The following is a 15,269-nucleotide window of genomic DNA, read 5'->3' as shown; positions in this document are numbered from 1 at the left end:
ACAGAGCCGCGTTTGTTTAGCCCACGAGCGGTGTCCCTGGTTACATAATTCGCCGGATGGCATCAGACCCGGCGTGTTTCTGAATCGCGCAGCGAAAAAGTGCGAGTTGGCCGTGGACGGCGCCTCGCAGCCCCCGCCTTCCTGCGCGTCCGGAGGAGAGGCGGCCCCCCTCCCGCGGCCGGCCCCGGGGGGCTCGGAGCCCCGGCGCGGGGAGACCCTGCCTCCCGCGGGGGCGGGGTGGAGGCTGGGTCCGCGGATCGGACGCTTAGTTTGGGATCTGGGGGCGGCCCCGAAACTCCTTCCTCTTCCCCCCACGTCCTAGTGGCCTAGGGGACTGTGTCCAGAATAGCGGGTAGAATTTCCGTTGGGAGCGAGGACTGACCTCGGTTTTTTTCTGGACAGCTCCCAGGACGTGGGTCCACTTGGCCCCCAAGGCGGGCAGTGAGCGCGTTCCTGGGATAAGATCTGCTCCTGCGCCTCTGGGTCCCCTTCCAAGAGGTGTGAAGGGCCCGTGCTGCGATTAAATGTAGCAAGGCCTGCAGCCTGGTGGGCGGCCGCCGCAGGGCCTCTTGTGTCGCCCCGTACCCCCGCTGCCACCCTTCCACTCGGCTTCGGGAGCCAGCGGGTCACTTATTCCTTGGCGGAGTTCACGTTCCCCAGAACTCCCCCAACTTGCTAGGGGCAAAACAGCTGGGGTGGTGTGTCAGCCTCTGTGGAATTCCCTCGGTGGAATGGGGTGGGTAGGGTACGCCTCCTGACTCCCCCGGCCAGGCAGGGATGGAGCTGTTCCTACGCAGACCACAACCCGCAGAAGGCCTCCCCGACCTCCTGCAGGAGCGCTGGTGGGCCAGGGTGACCCAGCAGGCCGGTGTGACCCAGGCAGCAACTTAGCTGCCTCCTCTGGCTGTCCGGCTGTGCTGAGAGCTGGGAAAGAGGCTGCCCTGTGTGTGTAACTCACTGCTGGACTTGTCCCAGTCTTCCCCACCTCCTCCTGGAAAAAGACCTTCAGAGCGAGAGGTGGAGACGTCTGCCTGCGCAGGAAACACGAGGGGGCTGCGCCGGTGGGTCCTGAGGGCGGCTTGTGTAGGGGGGCCCATGCCGCCGGAAGCAAGGAGGGCTGGGCTGCGAAGCGGCCACTGAAAGAGCAGGGCTGGAAGTTGCGTCCACCAGGGCCGGCGTCAGGCAGTAGCAGAACTGAGATCAGCAGAAAGTCTGGCGACTTCTTGACAGCGTCGGTCGGTTGGATCTTCTTGAGGTTAACGTTTTCATTTTCTTTTTGGGAGTGTGGTTTATCTTTCAAACTTAGGCCTGGAGGAATCTGAATTCTTAAACCAGCAGCCCCTGGATGGGTCTCTCCCTCCCCTCCGTTGTAATTCAGTTGCATTCCAGAGAGGACAAACTCGGTGCCTGGGCTTCCTGGGCACGCAGCAGCCTCCAGGCCAACTCTGAGTGCTGCATCATTGCAAACACAGTCTGCGTCTCCAAACAAAAACCACAGGGAGGGAGCGAGCCCGTGTTTTAATTAGCTCCTTCAGGAGTTCTGTCCCCACCCTCTCTGCCTCATCCCGTCCCTAAGCCCTGCCTTTTTAGAGGAAAGAAGTGTAAGGCAGTTTATTAAGAAGTAAGTTTCTGGGAAGAATTGTTTCTAAGATGGGTGGCTTTTTAGTGAAATTGTTTTCGATTGCAGATCTTTTTCTTTTTTTTTTTCATTTTGAGCATTCTGTGCCCTGAGCCTTAAAGCTGTCTGGGTGCGTTGATGACTCAAAAGTAATTACAGTAGGGGAAGCGGAGCAAAGTTCTGAAAGCATCAGTGATGAAAGCACCAAGATTGGATCATCATCGCAGACAGATGGGGGAAAGGGCCTTCTGGTACAAGGAGGGCAGGCGTGTGTGTAACATCTGAAGTAAAAGTATCACTTAGGCGAGGATGGCTGCCTTTTGCAGCTCCGTGTGGGGGTGGTACCCCGTTGCTGTGAGGTTGTGCTTGGGGAAAAGCCAAGGAAACAGGGCCCACTGAATGTGAGATCGGAGGAGGCAGCCCCTCTCGCGCTGGTGACCCGCAGGTCCTTTGCGGGGAGTCAGAGACACTGCTGACAGGAGGTCTACTGTCCCTTCTTCTGTGTGGAACTGTACGGGTTTTGATAATTACTAATAGGAAGGCTTCCTCTGAGAGACTCACATTTCTCCAGAAATTGGGATGTGGCATGGTTTTTCTAGCACTGCTTTCTCCTCAGAAGGGAGAAGTTCTGCCTTATTCTCTCCAGGAACTAGTCAGGTACCTTTTGCTGTAGATGTCACTAACCCTTAACACGACAGGCGGCAGAGTGCCCTGCCTGACAGCGCTTCCTCCCGACTGGCTCTGGGTGGGAACCTGCCCAGCGGCAGGGCCCGGGGTGCATGGGTAGAGTGGACTCCTCCCTCCTGGCCTGGCCGCCTCTGGGCCTCTTTGCCCTTCCTTTCCCAGGGGCTGCTGAGACTTCTTGCCCCTGTGTTTTCTCTGGAGTTTTCCTCCTGTCTTCGGTGATAAGTGGCCTGTGTGGCCGTTTACGCTTGTTGCTCCTACCCTAAGGGCCCCATGGGAATAGTCCTAACCCAGCAACAAAGTTTGCAAATACCCACATCTGGGGCTGGAGCCTTGCATCTCACTTGCAGAGGCCTCCGCTGAGCTGGAGTTGGAATTCCCATGAAGAATCCTGTGTGTCTGGCGGATGGGGTACTGCTGGCTCCTGCGCCATTAGAGAGAAGTTAAAAAGTTAGCTAGAGGAGGGAGGGGGAAGTTTTTTTCCTCTCTGTAGCACCTTCCAAATCCTTCTGCGTGTACTTTGTTAAAATAGGAACCACTGCACAAGTCGCATTTGCAGCCAGCGTGAAGTAATGCTCCCAGGCCTTCTGTGGAGGGTTAGTAGAAATGCTCCTCATGTGGGAAATAAAGACAATACGTAAATATTTGTGGGATAATGTATGTGTGTGGTCACACACTCTCTACCCTTCTTTCTGTTTTCTTCTAAGTGTTTGAGGTATTTGGAGTATTGTCTTTGCTTCTGAGTGTGGGAAGGTTGGTTCTTGTCGGACCAGGGCAGTGTTCATTCTTCCCTAAAAGAATAGTTCCAGTTGCAGAATTGGTTTTTTCAGGGCTGGGTTCAAATCTCTGCTCTTCCTGTTTGCAGGAAGCCTTGACAATTCATGTCAGCTTTGTGAGTAATTTATCTGTAAAGTAGAAATAAAGCTAGTTACCATTTTATAATGCTGGTACATAGTAGATGATTAATTTTTTTATTGATAAATGTTCCTCTTGAAAAATTTTTAAATTTTTACTTATTTAATTTTTTGAGACAGGGTCTCGCTCTGCAGTTCAGGCTGGCTTTGAGCTCACTTTGTAGCCTAGGCTGGTCTTGAACTCCAAACGGTCCTCCTGCCTCAGCCTCCTGAGTGCTGGGATTATAGGCCTGTGCTACTATGGCCAGCATTAATGTGCTTTTTTAAACAGCTAGACTGCTACTCTGTTCTTCCTCCTCTGTTCTTCCAGGACGCATAGAATAAACAGTACACAGTCCTGATCCTGCATCTTTTACGGTGTCTGGGATTCAGAGGGGCTTCCAAATACAGCCCTGCTGTGCAGACCCCTTCTTCGTGGCACTGGGACTTGAGATGGGGTTTTATCTTCATGTCCGTTGAGTAGCATGTGCTCTAGAGCTTCAGCCGTTCTGTTTAGTGCCTGGGCATCTGGCATCTGGCATCTGGAGGTGCAGGGGGGGCCAGAGTGTCATGTGTCTCCTGTAAGAGTCTCTGAAGTCGTAACTAAACGTTGGAAGCAGTTGCTTGACCCCTCAGAGATAGATGCAAGGATACCCGAGACAACTGTGTTTCACATTCTCTTGCTGTTTGCCTTTTGCTTCCAGAGATAATGAACTTGAACTTCAGATTTCTTTTAGGGCATTTTATTTTATACATTTATTTTTTGTCTTTTTGAGACAGGGTCTCGCTATGCAGTTCAGGCTGGCCTTGAGCTCACTTTATAGCTCAGGCTGGTCTCAAACTTGCAGCAGTCCTCCTGCTTCAGCCTCTCGAGTGCTGGGATTACAGGCATTCGCCACCATGCCCAGCTTAGGGTATTTTAATAATAAAAAAGAAACAGATTTTGAAGAGAAATGGATGTTCTTAAATTATGCTTGGCAGCTTGGATTTGGGGGTGAAATTTTGAGAGAACACAAAAGCAGCATTAAACTGCTTTTCATCCTGTGTTAGGCTGGCTGGCTGCGGAAATTTTTGGAGTTAAGTCACTGATAAGGGGAGGGGTTAGTGAGATTTGGCTCTGATGTGATCTCTCCTTTGCTTTTCTTTCTTTCTTTCTTTTTTTTTTTTGTCTTTTTGAGACAGGGTCTCGCTATGCAGTTCAGGCTGGCCTTGAGCTCACTTTGTAGCCCAGGCTGGCCTCGAACTTGTAACGATCCTCCTGCCTCAGCCTCCTGAGTAGTGGGATTACAGGCATGTGCCACCGCGCCTGGCTGTTCCTCCAGTTTAGTCTTGAACCTGATCTCCAGTGGAGCTGACATTTCCTCGGGGTGTCCTGGCCACCACCCGCCTCCCCCAAATGAGGCTTTGTTCTTACTCTTTTATTCTATACCTGTTCTATCTCTTTAAAAAATTTTATTAGTATATGTTCGTAGTACATAATGATTACATTCATTGAGGGGACTTGGTATATGTCCGTAACACATTGCAGTTGGTCCTTTGGCGGTGTGTAGTATTCATTTCTTTATCTTGTGAGTCCTTACAGAGTTAATTACCATACACACAGATCAACAGCCACACTTAACAGGCAAAAACATAAAATAAAATAAACAACAGAAGATAATTATACTAAATCAGAGTACTCGATTACATACATGGCCACACTGGATTATAGTAACTTTCTCTTTTTATCTCTTCCTCTTTTTTTTTTTTTTTTGGTCTTGTCTTTTTGAGACAGGCTCTTGTTAAGCAGTTCAGGCTGGCCTTGAGCTCACTTTGTAGCCCAGGCTGGCCTCGAACTCACAGTGATCCACCTGCCTCAGCCTCCCGAGTGCTGGGATTACAGGCGTGCGCCACCACGCCCAGCCCTCTTTTTTATCTCTTGACTCAGCGTTTCTGTCCTGTTGAATTTGCTCTTTCCCACATGCACTATTCCCAGGCAACGAACGCGGCCCCAAGCTCAGTGAGTACCAGCCAAGCAGACTCAGCGAGGTGCAAGCCACCTGGCAGGCCACGGGAAGGAACCGTGCACCCAGCTCTGTGTTTCTGAGGGTGAATGGGCTGGGGCGCCTCCCTGAGAGCCGCTGGCACCGCTGGAAGAGGCAGCAAGCTCAGGTCTTTTGACCCCTGTGTAGAAGAGAACAAGCACCTCTAGAAAGTCAAACCACAGCCCAGGCACGAATTCCTCTGAGGCCGCGGAGACACTCAGCCAGTCCGGCCTCGGGGGAGGAGGCACCCCAGGGACTTTGGCTCGGTCTCCTTCCAGTCTTGCGAAGGCTGGTCAGAGACCCCTGGTAACCTTTAGACGTTGGCTTTCAGCCAGGGACAAACATGAGACTGTCCTGTGACACTTACTAAAAATACGCAGCCTCCACCTGGGGCTTACTGCATCAGAGCGTGGCGGGTGGGCCCCGCACACGTGCGTTCCAAATGCTCCCTGTGATTCTGACAGGTGTCCCCGGAGAAGAGCCGGGCAGGCGCAGCAGTGGCTCCAACTGCCTCCAGCCCTGAGCAGGAAGATTCGCCCTGGGGGTCCAGTTTTGCTGCTTTTTAAAGATCCTGTGGCGGGGGCTGGGGATTTAGCTCAGCGGCACAGCGCCTGCCTGGCAGGCCGGGGGTTGTGAGTTCGATTCCCAGTACCGGGGAGAAAAAAAAAAAGGATCCTGTGGTTTCTGGAGGAGAGTCCTCACATTTTCTGAGCAAATGGACAGAGTCATGACCCTTGGTTACCCCATCATGGTCACAGCCAGTATTTGCAGAGCATGGGCGAGGCACTAGCTAGTGGATTTTCTATAATTTTATATGTAGTATCTCAGTTAATTTTCATAACAACTTTATGTAGGAGTTACTCTCACTGGACCTGTTAGGGAGGACCCTCACGGACAGGACTGAGGCACCTTGTCCAGGCCACAGGCCAGCGCCAACCAGACTGGGTCGCACCTGTACTGATTGGCTGGGCCTCGGGAGCTGGGGGGTGTGGGAGGAGCCTGCGAGTGTTTCCGGCAGCCCGTGCTTGGCTGGCAGAGCCCTCGCAGTCCCGCGGTGCGGCTGCGTGAGGGGGAGACTGGTTGGCCAACCTCGGTGACAGGATGTGAGGCTGGGATTGGTTCTTGTGGAGTCCTGGGAAAGGCCACTCTCCAGACAGGGCCCTGTCACCGCTCCCTCTGGGTGACCCCTGACCTGACTCAGAAGAAATCTTTATGGTGCCTTTGAATGTGAACATTTTGAGATTGAGACTGAGATAAGAATGGAAAACTCTTTGCCTGTAATGAGTAGTAGCTGACACAAAGCTTTTATTAGGTCTGAGATACTCCCTGAGCGTGTAATTCTTACCTTTGAGATACAAGGGTTCTTCCCATTTTGCAGTTGAAGAAATCGAGGCCATGGGTCACATACGTCAGACATGGCAGAGTCAAGCACTTTTTTGGTGCGGGGGCGGTTTGAGACATGCGCCTCCTCCTCCTCTTGCTGTGTAGTTCAGTGTGGACTTGAACTCACTATGTAGCCTGGGCTGTCCTCCTGCCTCGGCCTCCCAGGTGCTGGGCTTACAGGCATGCACCACCATGCCTGGTGGAGTTCTAAAATATTTCAGTGGCAGGAACTGAACCCAGGGCCCTGCATGCGCTCAGCAAGTGCTGTGTTACTGAGCTGTGAGGCACAATTTTTTTTTATTTTTTATTTTTCTGGTACCAGGAATCGAACTCACGACCTTGTGCTTCCCAGGCAGGCGCTGTGCCGCTGAGCTAAATCCCCAGCCGCAAGCCACAATTTAAACTCGCACCTGTGGCACCTTGGGTAACGGCTTTCCGTCACCGATCTGAGTGTCCCTTTGCTTTGTCCTGTGCGTTCACAGTGCTCCATCTCGTGCTCCTCCTCCGGCCAACGTAAAGCGGGTTTGCACAGCTGGGAGGGAAGGAGGCACTGGGTTCTTGTCGGTTACTAGACTCAGGCCTTCCAGGAATCAGGCGTAGAACCAAGGCAAGGTGTTCGTGTCCCGCTGGGCAGGCTTCTGTTACTCGGCTCCCCGCAGACCTGCTCAGCATCTCCTTAGGAAGAGGGTAGGCTCAAGATGGCTGACTTTCAGTCCCCTGCTTCGAGGGGCACCTCCTGCTCTTCTAAGGCAGGGCAGGAGCTAGCCCTTAGAGGTTTGTTGTTGTTGTTTTTTTCTTTTGTCTTTTTGAGACAGGGTCTTGCTATGCAGTTCAGGCTGGCCTTGAGCTCACTTTCTAGCCCAGGCTAGTCTCGAACTCACATCGATCCTCCTGCCTCAGCCTCCCGAGTGCTGGGATTACAGGCATGCATCACCACGCCCGGCTGGCAGAGTTTAAGTGGCATGTAAGTTGTCCCTGCTGGGCTGTGCACCAGCAGATCCCTTGCTGCCGTCCCACAGGACTCCTCTGCGGCTGACATGGCTGTGAGGAAATGCCTCTGTGTGTAGAACAGGACCTGCCACTTCTGAGGGGCCCTGCACCGACACACTTTGGAAGAATGTTGGAGCTGCCCAGGAAGGTATTTTGCCAGCATTTACCTCAGAGGCTGACCTTGAAATCAAGTTTGTTTATCGCGCTTTAGAAGTTGCCAGGAATCCCCTGCTCCCAAAATGGCCCATGAGGGAAGGTTCCTGAAACTAAGATCAGAAACCAGATTGGTCAAGGGGGCAAGGGGGAGAGAGAGGCAGGAGGCGAGTTACCATGTGACCTCTGACCCCCACCGCACCCCCATTTCACTGGGGGCATTCACCCACGAGTGAAAGGAATCCTCTTAAAAAGATGCACAGGGAGCCCTTCCGCCCAAAGAGCGGGAACTGACGAGACCTTGGCTGCGGTAGGGCTGCCCCGTTTGCTGGTGCAGGGAGGACGGCATCAGATGCACAGTGGTGTTTGGAACTTGGGGAGCTAGTGCCCAGCTGGTTGAGGCCCAGCCTGTCTTGTCAGCTGGAGAGAGCAGCGTCAGTGGGTGGGCACCCTCCCTGTTTCCAGACTCTTCCGTGTGGGAGATTTCTGGGCATCTCTTACCCCACCCCACCCCCGCCGGTCCAGGGAGCCCTTCCGTCCACCTGGCTCTTCCGTGCCTGTCTGTAGCCAAGACACAAACGCCCCTTGCTGACAACCTGGGAGAGCTCCACAGGGCGCCCCGTTCAGATGTGTCTTGGCCGCAGAGCCCAGGCAGCTGGCCAAGAAGGGCCGGAAATGCTTCAAATACTCTTCTTTCTCCAACAGCTAATGGGAGGGAGGCCCCTCAGACCATTTCATAGTGATAGCCGGCCCAGACTTCTGCTGGAGTGGACGGGAGGTGGGGCGGGCAGCAGGGTGGGTATTTCTTGGGGGGTGAATTTAGAAAGCATCCTCGTATGTAAATAGGTTTGTTGGAACCTGATAGCCTGGCTGGTGAGATGGCACATGCCTGTAATCCCAGCACTCTGGGAGGCTGAGGCAGGAAGATTGCCACATTCAAGCCCAGCTTGGGCAATTTAGTGACCTAGTGAGAACCTGCCCTAAAATTTAAAAAAGGCTGGGAATGTAGCTCTGTAGAAAGGTCCTAGTTTCAATCCCTAGTACCTCCTCAAAACAAAACAAAACACAGTGGTGGTCTGAGAGATTGCCTTCTGCCCGGGGCCCAGGCAGATTTTTCCTTCAAGGAGTTCCTCTGCTGGACACAAACCTGACAGGGAATGTGGACCTGACTCAGGAGAAAGTTAAAAATAACATCTGGTGAGGCTGCTCTCCATCTCTGTGTGCACTTTTTTTTTTTTCTTCCAGTACTGGGCATCGAACTTATGACCTCACGCTTGCCAGGCAGGCGCTATGCTGCTGAGCTAAATCCCCAGCCCTGTGTGTGCACTTTTTTATAAGTGCTTTGTTGTTGTTTTACAGCACTGGGGATTGAACCCAGGGCCTTCACACAGCCATCCCCAGCCATTTTTATCTTTACTACAGAGATGGTCTAAATCACGAAGTTGCCGAGGCTGGGTTGGAACATGCAGCCCTCCCAGAAGTGCTGGCATTGCAGGTGTGCGCCCGGGCCCGGCTGAGCGCATGCTGCTTTACAGGAGGAGAAGGAATGTGTTACCGGGTGCGGGCAGTGATGTCCACACCAAGTGGGGCAGCCTTACCTGCCTGCCCATCACTCACAGAGTGCCAGCCGGGGGTGCACACACCGGCAGGCCTAGAAAGAAGGTATGGGGCTCTTGTGACTGTGAAATCTGCCCAGAACCAGCGTTCCCAGGCACTCGTCCTCGTTTTGTTCTTGACATTCAACCACTTAGCATGGGTGTGCGTGAGTCCTAATCCCGCGTTCCTGGTCTCCTTGCCAGTTAGTGGTCCAGGATGAGAACCAGGATTTGCCAACCAGATAATTAACATAAGCAGCCAGGCGTGGTGACGCACTCCTGTAATCCCAGCACTTGGGAGGCTGAGGCAGGAGGATCGATGTGAGTTCAAGACCAGCCTGGGCTCCAAAGTGAGCTCAAGGCCAGCCTGAACTGCATAGCGAGACCCCGTCTCAAAAAGACCAAATAAGCAAACAAACAAACAAACAAGCAGAGCATTTAGTTTTAAGGGTTTGCATAGTCACGTACTGTAAGTTTTGTTTATTTTTTTATCCCCAGTCCCATCTTGTGGGTGAGGAAGCCAGGGCCCCAGGAGGCGTGTGGTTGAGTCAGTGACTGGCAGAACCTGGACTGCAGCCCCAGCGGTTCTCCGGCGAGGGGCTCCCCCTGTCCACACCCTGCCTCAGTGGGGAGCGGTGCGTTGAGGGGCAGCCTGGCCTCCCTGGCGTCGGCCACCTGCCTGTCTGCTTCTCGGGCCAGAGCTGGCTCCCTCCTCGGGTCTGCAGAGGTCCTCTTGGACGTCTAGTCCTAAAACAGATGTTTGGAGCAGCGAGGGCAGACACACGTCAGCCTCTTGGCGGGAGAGGAGGACTGGGCGTCCGCGGAGGGCAGCAGCAGGAGGTGGCGGAGCTCCACGACGCACACCGGAAGCCCCTCTGCCCTCGCTGGCCAGACTTTGTGCAGCGAAAGCTCTCCGGGCCCGGAGGTCTTGTGTCTGGAGTGCCCCGCGGAGGCAGGGAAGGCTCCCTGCGTGTCACACACGGGGTCTGGGGGTGGCCGCACCGCGCTCGGGCACACGGCTGCTGGCTGAAAGGAGCCGTTGAAAGGTTCTCGGAGGAAAGTTTCAGATCCCGCTCTGGTGTGGGCTGCCCCGGCACCTGTGTCCGAGCGGCTGGGGTGGGCTCGCCGGAGTCCGAGGGGATCCCGGAGTCTTGGGCGTCACCCCTTGCCCTTCGGCTGGCCTGCCCAAGAGAGCTGGAGGGAGGAGGGGCTGGACCCCAGGCTGAGCTCTGCACAGGGCTCACAGGCCCCCCAGTAGTTGCGTGCGGAGACGCACGCGGTGTCCCTGAGCCCTCGAAGGACCTATGGGACATCGGCCAAGAGCTGTGGCTCCGGGTCCGGGCAGCCCTGGGTCATTCAAATCCGGGTTCTGCTGTCAGTCTGCCCGTGTGACCTCTCCGGCGTCCCTCCTGGAAACCGAGGGACCCTTGCGCTTGGGTTTGTCATGAGAATTAACTGTAACGAGGCGAGTGTCCGACAAAGCCATGGCATGTCCTGGTGCCCAGTGAACGTGCAGGGCCCGGGGAGACTCCGGGTCTTGCCCCGGGCGCTCGGCTCCTGCAGTGCCCCCCTCCTGTCCCATCTCTCGGGCTTCTGAATGGCTGTGAACTTGGGGAGGCCTGTCCGGGTCCTGGCTCCGCGGAACCCACAGAAGCCTTGAAGCCACCCCAGCCCGTCAGAGTTACTGAGCACCGGCTACCCAGAGCCGGAGATAGACGAATGCACCAGGCTGAGGCCTTTGAGGCCTTGGGGCAGGCAGCCATGTTGAGGGAGGCTGGAGCAGGGCCTGAGGAGTTCTGGGAGCTGTTTGTAAGGGGCCGGGACGGACAGCCTGGAGAGGGATGGCGGGGGCGTGGCCTTGCTGTTGGGGGTCTGGGATGTTCCTCCAGCGCCCGCCCCGAGGTCAGCACGTCTGTGGTCTCCGAGCTGCCGGTCCCATTGTGCCTCGAGCAAACCCTGGGCCCCTGCAGAGCCCGAGCTCCCGTCGGGGCGGGCGAAGGCGAGGCCTCTGCACGGCCAGCCAGCTGCCCCTCGCCCCTGCTGCCCGTCCGGGTTACCCGGCGTGCACAGCGCCTGTCGCTGAGATGCTCAGTGCGTCCCGCTGCCCTCTCGCAGGAAAGGCCGGGCGTGAAGAAAGGGCCTGGGCCCGGGTTAAGCCTCCGGCTGGTTCTGCGTGAAGAAGCTGAGCACCAAAGGAGATGCAGTGCTTCGGCTTTGGTCCTGGAGCCTTCTGTCAGCGTCTGCCCCGAGGGCGCGGGCTTGGACTTAATGTGGGCCAGCGGCAGGTGGGGAGGCGGCTCGGGGCCCATGGTTTCTTTCTTTTTTTTGGTCTTTTTGAGACAGGGTCTCGCTGTGCAGTTCAGGTGGGCCCAGAGCTCACTTTGTAGCCCAGGCTGGTCTCGAACTCGCAACCATCCTCCTGCCTCAGCCTCCCCCCTGGTTTCTATGTAAATTACTAGAATAACAGGCCTGGGGGTGGGCCATGGACCTCGCATCTTGCTGACTTTAAGTGTGGGCTCTGCTCTGATGCTGGTCTTTGTGGTGCAGGGGCTGTGGGGTCTGACCCCAGCACAGCGTCTTCACATCAGGAGCCCCAAACCCCTGGGTCTGTGTTCTTTCTCCAGGGCCAGGAGCTTGAGATCCTGTAGCTTCACTCCCCTGAATAGTTCCTTCCTTGTTGATTTTTAAGTATTGTGTACAAATATCTTTTCCTGTCTATTATCTTTTCCCATCTATTTGATGAACAGAAGTGGTTTTTTTTTTTTTTTTCTCTTTTTGAGACAGGGTCTCACTCTGCAGTTCAGGCTGGCCTTGAGCTCACTTTGTAGCCCAGGCTGGCCTCGAACTCGCAGTGATCCTCCTGCCTCAGCCTCCTGAGTGTTGGGATTACAGTCATGCACCACCACGCCTGGCGGGTCGGTCATTTTCTAAAGGGTTCGCAGGGGTCCTCTCCATGTCCAGGGATCTGTCCTACCCCAGGGAGGGGAGGAGGGAGCTGTGCTGGGCTTCGGGCTTCTCTTCCGTCCACTGGGCCCCTTGTCCTCCGGGTGGTGCAGACTCGGCTTGACTGACGGCTGGGGGAGGCCCGTTCCCCCCCCTTGGGCTGTTCCTCTGTGCCCGCCAGGGTCACAGGCAGCCCAGCGCCCACTTGCGTCAGAGCTGCCCTGGAGCTGGCTGAGCGCCCGCTGCTCCCGGTGTCCACAGCCACGCGCTCTCCTCTCCTCTCTCCCCGTCCGAGGAGGGACAGAGGGGCCTCGGAGGCACATTCTGTTGGTTTTTCAGTATTCGTTCGTTTTGTTTTGTTTTTGTGAGGCAGGGCTTTGGTGTGCAGTTCAAGCTGGCCTTGAACTTGCTGCTTAGCCCAGGCTGGCCTCAAACTTGCAGTGACTCTGAGTGCTGTGGCTGCAGATGGGAGCCGCTATGCCGATATGCCAGTGTTGCTTTCCCTTGTAGTTGGCCTGTGCTTCAAACTGGAACAGCTTGTGTTAATGCTCGGGCCCAGCCAGGGTCTCTCACTCAGGCTTTGGGGTATACTCAAGTATACTCAAGACTCACCCCCTAACTTGTGGCTGGGAACCACTCCGAGAGTGGTCGTGTAGCGCCACCTCCTGGCCACAGCGTCCACTGTCGCTTCCCAGTCTTATTCCGCAGTTGCCAGGACAGTGTACCTGAAGCAAAAGGAACTTGCAAAACGTTTCCAAGTCCGTTTTCAGTTCATCCTAAAATTCCCACAGCTTTGTGTGTCTGCTTGGTCTTTCCGGGGGTGCTTCACAAAGCCTGCTATTAAAATGGGTTTATGACCAGGCGTGGTGGCACACAACTCTGATCTCAGTGCTTAGGAGGCTGAGGCAGGAGGATTGTCTGGGCTACACAGCGAGCTCAAGGCCAGCCTGAAGTTCATAGAGAGACCCTGCCTCAAAAAAAAAAAAGGTTTTTGTTTTCAAAACCCAAATTGTCATGGTAGGACTAAACAGTGTAGTGTAGAAGCAGAGGCCTCAGCTTAGGACCTGGGGTGGTGTTTCTGTCCCGCGGGCTTTAAGCAGCCCTTGTTTTCCCAGTCAGGCTCTGAGGGAAGGTGTGTTGCAGGGTGTAAATAGGACATAGCTTCTTCCTTGGGGCTGCCGCCATCTGGAGTTTGTTGGGTGGGGGGAAGGTTTATTTGTTTTTTGTTTTTTGTTTTTCCGGTACCGGGAATCAAACTCACGACCTTGCGCTTGCCAGGCAGGTGCTGTGCCACTGAGCTAAATCCCCTGCCCCATGCCATCGGGAGTTTGTAGGCAGTTTGGGCTCGGTTCTTTTTTATTTTTTGGTACCGGGAATCGAACTCAGGACCTTGCACTTGCCAGGCAGGCGCTTGTGCCGCTGAGCTATATCCTCGGCCCTGGGCTGGGTTCTGCTACCATCTGCCCGGCATCTACGAAAGCCGCTGCCAAAACAAACAGCCGCTTCACTACCTCGGGATGAGGTGCTTTTGTTGTCCAGCACGGGTGACCTTCCAGGGGCTGGTGTTAGGGGAGGGTCATGTCTCCGTGAATTAATTCTGAGCGCGTCGTCAGTGTCTGTCACTCGGGTTCTCTACCCGGTCCGTCTTTTGCTCTGGCCCCCACGGAACGGAGGACAAATCTGCAATTCAAGGCTCCCATTTCCCAAAGCAGAGAGTGAGATTTCCTGCCATTCCTGCTTTTAAAGGGAAGATGCTGGAATAAGTGCGCGTCTTACTGTTAAGTGCGTGTGGCCGTCTGCCAGGCCTCTCCCACGTGCCGACAGAGCTCCCGGGCGGGCGGGGGTGGCGCGGGGAGGCTGCTGCCGGAGGCCCGTGTCCCCCCGGCTGACCCTCGCTCACTCCCCCTCCCCAGGCCTGGCCTCCAAGTCCTCTCCTAAGAAGCCACGCGGGCGGAACATCTTCAAGGCCCTCTTTTGCTGTCTACGCACCCAGCATGTCGGCCAGTCCAGCTCCTGCACCGAGCTCGCCGCCTACAAGGAGGAAGCCAACACCATTGCTAAGGTAGTGGCTCGGGCGGGCGGTGTGGGGCACGGGAGGGGCGGAGGGTGGGAGATCCTCGCGGACCGCCGCGGGTGGGCAGAGCGGCCTTGCCTGTGGTTCCTCTCTCCTTTCCCCAGCAGTCCGTTTCTGAGCAGCCCCATTCACTGGGCCGGGTGACTCTGATTTCTGAGGGGTGCTGCAAGGTGTTTTGCATGTTGTCTCCTGTGATGCTCACAGCAGCCCTGTTAGGATATTGACAGCATTCCCACTGTACAGATAGGGAAACTGAGTCTCAGAGGTTATGCTGCCCCACAGAGTTCCTGGTTAACCAGTGGCAGTGTCAGGATTCCAACTCAGATCTGACTCTAAAGCCTGTGTTTGTCTTTTACTATGCAGAGCTACCGTCCACATTTTACCTGACTTGCAGGGAACCGAGGCATTAAAATCGCCATGCTTCCCCCCTTAGTACAGGGAGGTGACCCCTCCATGGCGTTATCATCCTGGGCAAGCGCTCGACCACTCAGCTAATTCCCAGGCCTTTTTATTTTGAGACAGTCTTGCTAAGTTTCTCAGGCAGGCCTCAGACTTAAATCTTCCTGCCTCTGCTTCCCAGGTAGCTGGACTTACAGCATGTGCCCCTGCTGCGGGCTTCCACTCTTAATAACCCTTCCCGGCAGTTCCTGCCTGTGCCTGTGCAGAGCGTTTGGAAATGCGCAGGTAGTTTTGTCAGATGACCAAAGACATTTCGTGTATTTGGAGGGTGGAGCCAGCCTGCCCAGCAAATATTCTTCTTTGTTTGTTTGTTTTTTTCTGGTACCGGGAATCGAACTCACAACCTTGCACTTGCCAGGCAAGCGCTGTGCTGCTGAGCTAAATCCCCAGCCCCAGCAAATACTATTCTGCCCGCCCTGCCAGTGAGTGGTACCTGTGAAACACCAAGGTCTA

General features: G+C 55.0%; 1 protein-coding gene across 1 annotated transcript in view; it reads left to right on the top strand.

Moving 5' to 3' along the window:
• Nucleotides 1-15,269, top strand: part of Ctdsp2 (CTD (carboxy-terminal domain, RNA polymerase II, polypeptide A) small phosphatase 2) — a 25,643-nt gene that overhangs the window by 1,011 nt on the left and 9,363 nt on the right. Inside the window, exon 2 of the mRNA XM_005397421.2 lies at nt 14,197-14,345. Within this exon, the coding sequence (XP_005397478.1) occupies nt 14,197-14,345 (149 nt within the window). The remainder of the gene's footprint in view (nt 1-14,196; nt 14,346-15,269) is intronic.

Source organism: Chinchilla lanigera, unplaced genomic scaffold, assembly GCF_000276665.1.
Source record: "Chinchilla lanigera isolate Chin_1 unplaced genomic scaffold, ChiLan1.0 scaffold00057, whole genome shotgun sequence".
NCBI lineage: Eukaryota > Metazoa > Chordata > Mammalia > Rodentia > Chinchillidae > Chinchilla > Chinchilla lanigera.
This window is presented reverse-complemented; position numbering and strand designations above follow the sequence as displayed.